Below are 8,579 nucleotides of genomic sequence, written 5' to 3' on the forward strand. Positions count from 1 at the left end.
GGGAGAGAGGAGACATGTACCTCATTCATTTGCTGGGAGCAAAATTAAATCAGTAGTTTTTGACGTCCTAGGTACATACCTTCAGACAGACAGACACACATACACATACTTAATTCTGTGTGCTTCCTTCTATACTTAGCACGTAGAATAGACTTCAGCCTAGAAGACTGGACCATTTGTTAGCAGTAAATTCTATTGGGCTATAATGTAAGAAACTGATGGTTGTTTTTGACCCATAAAAGGCAACTGCTTATGGTTCAACCTCATACATCACTACATTCTGATCAGCTGTTTTTTAAAATTACTATGTGGAAAAAAGTATTACTGAATCAGACTGAAATTATTATTTGAAAGTACAAGAAAATACAGAAAGTATGTCAAAGTAGATTTTTATTACAGAATAATTTTTTCTATTAATTCAATGCTTTAAAGAAAACAACATAATACCATAAACTGACAATGACATGGTAGCATGTAAATACTTATGGCCGGAGAGGCATGCTTATTCTTGATAAATATAATAAAGGGCAATTTAAACTTTGGCATTAGTTTACATGAGTCAATTCAAGGTCAGTGACTGGAGAACTGTATTAAGAGAAACCAGAGGTCAAAAAACTCTTCAGGAAGGAGCCCTCTAACAATGTACATTTGAAGATCAGGGGGCTAAAAATCCACTCTGAATGAACACCATTAAGCAAAGGATGTACAACATCCATCAACATCTGTTTCAAAAACAGCATGTTTCTAAAATGATACATCTCTTTACAAAGTAAACATTACAGTATTAATAACTACAGAGACACCATTGGGATAAGCTCCAGATCCACCGCTGACTTCCATGAAGCACCCATGGACCATGGCTTAAGGCATCCATCTTAATCCTGGGGCTTTAAGAACATCTTCTTTGCTTTAATCGGTTGTATGTCTCCATTTTCATCTTCTTCATAATTGGCATGGTCTCTCTTTCTGGCAAACTTTTTCCCAATTGTCCCCACCAAGGTCTCGTATCTGTCAAGAGGACAGACAGCAAATGTTTAATTTCAAATAAAAAGGTAGGAATCATACTATGCAGCCATAGCAAGGATGAGTTCATGTTCTTTGCAGGGACAGGGATGAAGCCGGAAACCATCATTCTCGGCAAACTGACATAAGAACAGAAAACCAAACACTGTACATTCTCACTCTTAAGTGGGTGTTGAACAATGAGAACACATGGACACGGAGGGGAACATCACACACCAGGGCCTGCTCAGGGGGTTGGAGGCTGGGGAAGGGATAGCATTAGGAGAAATACCTAATGTAGATGACGGGGTGATGGATGCAGCAAACCACCACGGCACATGTATACCTATGTAACAAACCTGCATGTTCTGCACATGTACCCCAGAACTTCAAGTATATACATAAAAAAGAATTGTAATACACACACACACACACACACACACACACACACACACACGAATCAAGCCTTGTCAAGAATATCAGACCAAATATGTAATAAAAAAGATTAAGAAAAAGAAAAATATGATTAAAAGAAACCAACTAATTTAACAATTTACGAACTTCTCTAAGAGTGATTAAATTCCTTGCCATTTTGGTGTTTGCATTACCCTAAACAAATTGAGTTGTACATTTTAAAATATGTATTTCCTGCAGCACTGGAAATGGGCTCTCATCTGGCAGCCTGAGACAGGTCTGCGCCCCCCACAGGCCATGTAAGAGAAGGCTAATCACGGTCATCGTTCTACTGGGGGACTCCCTTAAAAGCTGCAGTGGACTGTGCGGTAAGAGGAGTATTCCTGGGAGAGCCAACGAATGCTTGGTCCAGATGAGAAAGCTGCTGCCCAGCAAGGTTACCTTCTAGCCATCTCTTCATCTGACACATCGAGCTCCACTGTTTCATCTTCAACTTCTTCTGCTTTGTGCTTAGCATTCATATGAAGCATCAATTTCTGAAAAATACACCCGTGCTGACCTTCAGGCTAGAAAAGGCTTGTGAAAGGAACTGATGTCAAACTTACTTGAAAGCAGAGAACTGAAGTCAAATACTCTAGAGAGCTAGTCAAAACTGATAAGGGATTCTCTGTAATACTTGAAACCACAACAGTCTAACAAAAGTCAGCTCTAAGTCCAAAAAAAAAAAAAAAAAAAAAAAAAAAAAAAAAACCAGTAAGGCAAAGCACCACTGGATTATATTTAGTGTGAATTGAAAGTGTATTCAAGATCATAAATCTTAGTATTAGTTACTCATATCTAAAGCAGGCATACTGCTGACATATTCCAGTGAGTGGGGGAAGAGATAAACTTTCAGATTTTCTCTTAACTTCCCCTACCCTATCTTTGAGCCAAATGAAGAAGCACTAGCAGTCAACAGTAATTTTTTTTTTTGAGATGGAGTTTCACTCTGTCACCCAGGCACAATCTCAGCTCACTGCAAGCTCTGCTTCCCAAGTTCAAGTGATTCTCCTGACTCAGCCTCCAGCGTAGCTGGGATTACAGGTGCCTGCCACCTTGCCCAGCTAATTTTTTTGTATTTTTAGTAGAGATGGGGTGTCACCACGTTGGCCAGGCTGGTCTTGAACTCCTGACCTCATGATTTGCCTGCCTTGGCCTCCCAAAGTGCTGGGATTATAGGCGTGAGCAACTGCGCTTAGCAGCAGTCAATAGTAATTTTTAATGCATCTCTTGGGTGGTGGTGATGGTGGGTGGAGGAGGTGGGAGAACTGGAATGCTGACCCTGGTATAACGGAGGGAATCTGCACCTCAGCCTCACCCTCCTAAACTTGAGGGTGGATAATGCATCCCATGTAACATCCGTGCACCACGGGTCTCTCCTCTATCTCTTTCACATTAACCTTTTTGCGATAATTATCCTCTGACCTTTTTTTTTTTTTTTTTAAATGTGTAATCTCTTCTTTATAGCAAGAGGAGGATAAGGAATAAAAGGTAAGAAGCCAGTCTCAACTAGTTTTTCTAAGGCTTAAAAGCGTGTTAATAGTTCAAAACCTTTTCCCAGGAGGACTGTATTCAGTGTTACAGAACCCAATAATTGGGGACATTTTCTAACACCTGCCCCCGCCCCCATCACCTTCTGTGGCAGCCACACCTCTCCTTTCCCATTGCAGCAGATGCACTTTGGAATGCCAACTTATCCACAAACCCATTTTTGGATACCGCATTCAGAATCCCCGCCTTTTCCTTCCTTCTTCACCTACTGCCCAGTTCCTCTCCTTCTCAATCTAAATCTTAAAGCAGGTCAAAGCAAGACCAGTATATACTAAAAACAAACACTTCTAGTGTTTGACTCTGCGTAAAGTAAATATAACACCTTAATTATCAACATGCCTCCTTCCACCTTGCCAAAAAAGCAGAAATGGAAAACCAACCTACAATCTTTCAGTAAACTCTGGCAACTGGATTGGCTAATTACGGCTTGTGGAGAAGTGGTTCTCCACTGGGGATGATTCTCCCCACCAGGGAAGCTGTGGCAGTGTCTGGAAACATTTTTGGTTGTGACAGCTGGATTAGAGGGTGGGGTGTGTGGGTGCTCATGACATTTAGTTGGTAGAGAACAGAGGACATGTGGGTCGTCATCCTCTCAGGACAGCCACCACCACAAAGAATTATCTGGCTCCAAATGTCAACACTGCCATGGGCGAGAAATCCTGGCTTCAAGTAATATTTACAAAACCAAAGATTGATATCTCAAGTGTCCATTTGGTTCATCAAGTACCTGACATGATGGCTTTTAACATATGAGCCAGAGTTCTAATGAATATCTGTTAAATAAAGCTCTGCTTCTCTATCCTGGCACAGGAAAATTCAAATGAGTAGCTCAGTTATAAGGCAAAGATTCATTTTTCAAACAAACTTTCCAAAGGATTCATTTAAAAATCTACTTACAATCTTGGATTAAAACCTGTCAATTAAAAAGTCAAATTACACAATTCTAAAGTAACGTTTTTCCATTAGAAAAAAATACATTTATAGATGCCAGAAAATAACTTTTCATAACAGCATCATATGAATAGAATCTTGACACTCCTGTAAAAGACTCAAGTTGAAATTCTAATATTTACGGTGGCACTGTCAAGGGCTGCATACTGCTATGTTAAATTATCTACTTGCCTCTACCATAAAACTAGACTGCAACGCCTGCAATTTCTTTAAATAGCTATGGCAATATTTCAAGACTTGTTATTTTCTATATAACAAGTAGAAAATGTACCTGGTGGGGAAACGCCTAAGCCCAATTATTAGCAGAAAAAATTCAACTGGAAAAAGTTTAAATTTGAAGCAATTATATTTAATACCTCAACCTCAGGATTAAATCCTCTGAATGACATTCTTCCATAGAGAAGATCTTCACATAATAAGAAACTCTGCTCTTCTATTATGAAACTCCTAAATGGGAAAATAAACCTATATTAATAACATGTCTCCTTACATAAAGCACAGCAAATAAAAGCCAAAACATTGAATTAAAAAAATCAACCTTATGGTTCTCAATAGAATGAAATAAAAATACAGTAAGATTTCTAACTTAGGGTTAAAAATAAAAACTGATTAATTTGGTCAGCAAAGGCCTGAGGAGACAAGGGCAGCAGGCTGGAGGCACAGCCTCTCTTAAACCACATTTAATTTGCATAAATACCTACATCATATAAAGACCTAAGGTATTTACAATAAACTTGAATTTGCCAAAGATGAAGCAAAATTTCTTTTGTGTTTACATCCCCTCACCAAATTGTTTTTTCAATTCTTTTTCAGAAAGGAAATAATATGTATACAAAAATACACATACAATATACAATGATATACTACTCCAAATCATTTTACAAAAGTTTCTGGCATGTTTTGTCTTTCGTTCTCAGGGATTTCAAAAATTCCATTCTCTAATTATCAAAGTGGCACCTTTCAAGGAACATAATTTGAAAAGCAGAATAAAGTATGAGTTTATAAACTGCCTGGAAATTCTCTACCAAGAGGTTAAAAAGGACTGTTAGTTACTATATTGGAACATTTCCTTCCAGTCTTTTTTACACTTGCATTTATGCTGATTCTTGAACACAGGTCTGAGCTGTGTGGTGCAATTATACACAGATTTTTTAAAAGATATTTCAATAGTTTTGGGGGAACAGCTGTTTTTTGGTTACACAGATTACACAGGTTACACTAAAAAAAGTAGTGACTTCTGAGATTTTGGTCCCCACCAAATTCTTATTCCATATCTAGGAGAAGTAGTGGGGAATCAGAGGCTTGGGCAGCTTTAACAGTGTTATCAGTCAGGACTCTTAGCTATAAACACCAAAGACTGACCCTGGATAACTTGAGCAGAGAAGGAATTTACTGTAAGAACACTGTAGGCTCTTTATTTACAAGGGGAACTGGTTCCAGGACTCCTTGTGGAGACCAAAATCTGTGACACAAAGGGCCGAGTGTACTGGGCTCTCAGAATCAGAGAAGGCTGGAGGGGCAGAACTGGAAGTAACAGCTGCTAGGTAGTTGCACTGAAACCAAAATCATGCTACAGAACGACTCTAGGAAAACCAGTGCTGCTGCTGACAGGGCTGAGCACGATACCACTGATGGTATCGGGGCAGGCTGTGTTCCCCTGGACCAGGACCTTATTGTCTCCAGCAGAATTTCTTTGCTGAGTCACGAGTTCAAAACGCTAAATCCATGGTGACTTATCTGTCTCCAGCCTGGCCATAAACCCTTACATATGGTAAGAAAGCAAACATGTGGCCTTTAAGGCTTGTCTGCTGGAGTAGGCTCTGATTCTCATAAAGATTCCCTCATCCAACAAACACTTACTAAACCAAACTTCGTGCAGGCACTGTTCCACAAACTGTGGAAACAGCCACCAATAAAAGAGCCTCAGCCAGGCATAGCAGTTCACGCCTGTAGTCCCAGCTACTCAGGTGGCTGAAGCAGGAGAACTGCTTGCACCCCTGAAGTGGAAGTTGCAGTGAGTCAGCGCTATACCACTGTATTCCATGGGTGACAGAGACTCCGTCTGCAAAAAAAAAAAAAAAAAAAAAAAAAAAATAGCCTCTGCTCTCATGGAGGTTACAATCTATAGAAAGAGAGGCTAAATAATGAATGAAAAAAATATAGGTTATTCCATCCCTAGCTGTAGGGGAGTAATTAGTATGGACCTAGCTTTCCCACACCATAACTACAAAACAGGACAAAATATTAAATGACTATTTTAAGATAATGAACCAGTCCAAGCATAGGACTATGATGCCTGAGAGAAGAAAACCAAATGAAATAAGACCCATGAATGCACAGTTTTCCGCCAAGGGGCAATTTCAAGATTGTGGAGCAGTGAGTAGAAGCTCAGATAAGGCCCAGTCTTGCTGAGCTCAAGAGACCAACTGTTTCATTGGGGCTTCAGCTGAAAAAAAAAAGAGCCAAAGACACAAACAAGTTTGGGGCTATGCAGATGGCTGGAATATCTGGGTGGGGAGACCACAGAAAGGAAGCTATATCATGGAATTCAGGACCAGCATGTGGGGTTCCCTTGAACCTTTGGCTGACTATTAAGCTGCACATGTGCAGGATGAGTCTTTAGACTTAGGAGAAAAATAACTGCTGGTGAGATGATTTCTGGGAGAATACCGGCTGCATTAGCTTCCCACGGCTGCTGTAACAAATTTAAGCTGACAAAATTGGTTTCTTAAAGCCACAGAAACGTATGTTGGTAGGCTTGGGATCCCTCCACAAGCTTCCAAGGGTACAAGGCTTTCTATGTGTCAAATCTCCCTCAGCTTCCTCCTTGTAAGGAAAGGTGATTACTTTTAGGGCCCACACAGATAATCCAGGATAATCTCTCATCTAAAGATCTGTAATTTACTCATATATCAGTAAGGTAAATTTTGCCATATAAGGTAACACTCAAAACCTAGATGTTATTTGGGGGACTATTTTCCAGCCTACCATACCTAGGGGAAAAAAAAAAATTACCCTGCAACTGTATGTTGAAGAAATAATAAAGTTTGCACAGAGAAAGGAAATGTTTGAGTTCTGCCTGGCCAGAGAGGAAAGAGAGACCAAGCTAAACACCCTGTGGATTTAGTAGAAAGGCCACATCTTAGGAGTAGGGACAATTTCGCTTTAGAGTAGAAGCTACAAAACATACCCTGACAAAAACAAGCTGATTGGCATGTAAGTTAAGTGTCTAATGAAACAAAATTCAACACTCTATTAAGACAAGTTACAAAATCCAGGCAGTCAGCAATGTAATACACATAAATGTGCAGCACACAATAAAAAATTACTAGACATGCGAAGAAGCAAGAAAATGTAACTCCCTCACAGAAAGAAGAAAAACAGAAAAAGATGAATGAATTAGTAGAAATGGACTTTGAAACAGTTATTGTAAACATGTTCAAGGATTTAAATGAGAACCTGAATGCAATGAAGAAACAAATAGAAAGCCTGAATTAAGAAACAGAGACTGCAAAAAAACACTAGATAGAATTTATATAAGGAAAAAACATTAAAAACAAAAAAAAAGAAATTATATAACTGAAAAAAAAATCTGAAGTGAAAAACTGGATTAGTCCTATGTCTATTAAATATATGGAATTCATTACTAAAAATCCTTTCACAGAGAAAGATTCAGATCCAGATGGCTACACAGGTGAATTTCACCAAGCATTTACAGAAGAAATAATTTCAATTTTACACAAACCAAGAACTGAGAAAAGGAGACAGGAACATTTTCCAACTCATTTTATGGCTAAAACCAAAGACATTACAAGAACTCCACAGTCTAGTATCTTTTATAAATACAGATGCAAAAATCATTAATAAAATGTCAGCAAACTGAATTTAAAAATTTTAAATGTTACATATGAAGACCAAGTAGAGTGTATGTCAGAAATATAAGGCTGTTCTGATATTCAAAAGTCAATACAGTTTTCAACACATTAACAAAATAAAAAATCACGGTCTTCTCATAAAAAATTATTTGACAAAATTCATCATCATTTATGATGAAAACCCTCAGCAAACTAGGAAAATAAAGGAGTATCTCTGATATTGATAAAGGGCATTCATGAAAACACAGCACTTCATATATAATAGAGAAAAAGCAAATGCCTTCCCAACTACGATCAGAATCAACTCAAGGAGCACTCTTGTCATTTCTATTCAATATTGTACTGAGGTCCTTAGCCACGAAATAAAACAAGAGGAGATAAAATGTATAACTCTCTCCATAAGAGGACATAATTATGCATGCAGACACTTTTAAGTAATCCACAAAAAACTACTTGTCAGTGAGTCATTTTACCATTACAGAATACAAAGTCAACATACAACCATCAATTTCTGCACACTCCCCAACCCCATACGTACACACAACAAACGAGTTTGATATGATACCTAAAACTATGTAGTACTTAGGGATAAACAACGCAATGAGTATAAAAGATTTTTTCAATAAATTTTAATAGGCGCAGTGGCTCATGCCTGTAATCCAGCACTTGGGAGGCCAAGGTGGGCCGATCACCTGAGGTCAGGAGTTCAAGACCAGACTGGCCAACAGGTGAAACTCCATCTCTACT

At 38.6% G+C, this 8,579-nt stretch overlaps 1 protein-coding gene across 3 annotated transcripts in view; it reads right to left on the minus strand.

Moving 5' to 3' along the window:
- Positions 1-373: 373 nt before the first annotated feature.
- Positions 374-8,579, minus strand: part of MPHOSPH6 (M-phase phosphoprotein 6) — a 26,133-nt gene continuing 17,927 nt past the window's right edge. For all 3 annotated transcript variants that reach the window (XM_017541876.2, XM_017541878.2, XM_037743222.1), the window contains exons 3-5: positions 4,314-4,404; positions 1,858-1,952; positions 374-1,008 (exon numbers count right to left, since the gene is read on the minus strand). In XM_017541876.2, the coding sequence (XP_017397365.1) occupies positions 876-1,008; positions 1,858-1,952; positions 4,314-4,404 (319 nt within the window). In that variant the 3' untranslated portion in view covers positions 374-875. The remainder of the gene's footprint in view (positions 1,009-1,857; positions 1,953-4,313; positions 4,405-8,579) is intronic.

This window comes from Cebus imitator, unplaced genomic scaffold (genome assembly GCF_001604975.1).
Source record: "Cebus imitator isolate Cc_AM_T3 unplaced genomic scaffold, Cebus_imitator-1.0 Scaffold137, whole genome shotgun sequence".
In the NCBI taxonomy this organism is placed as follows: Eukaryota; Metazoa; Chordata; class Mammalia; order Primates; family Cebidae; genus Cebus; species Cebus imitator.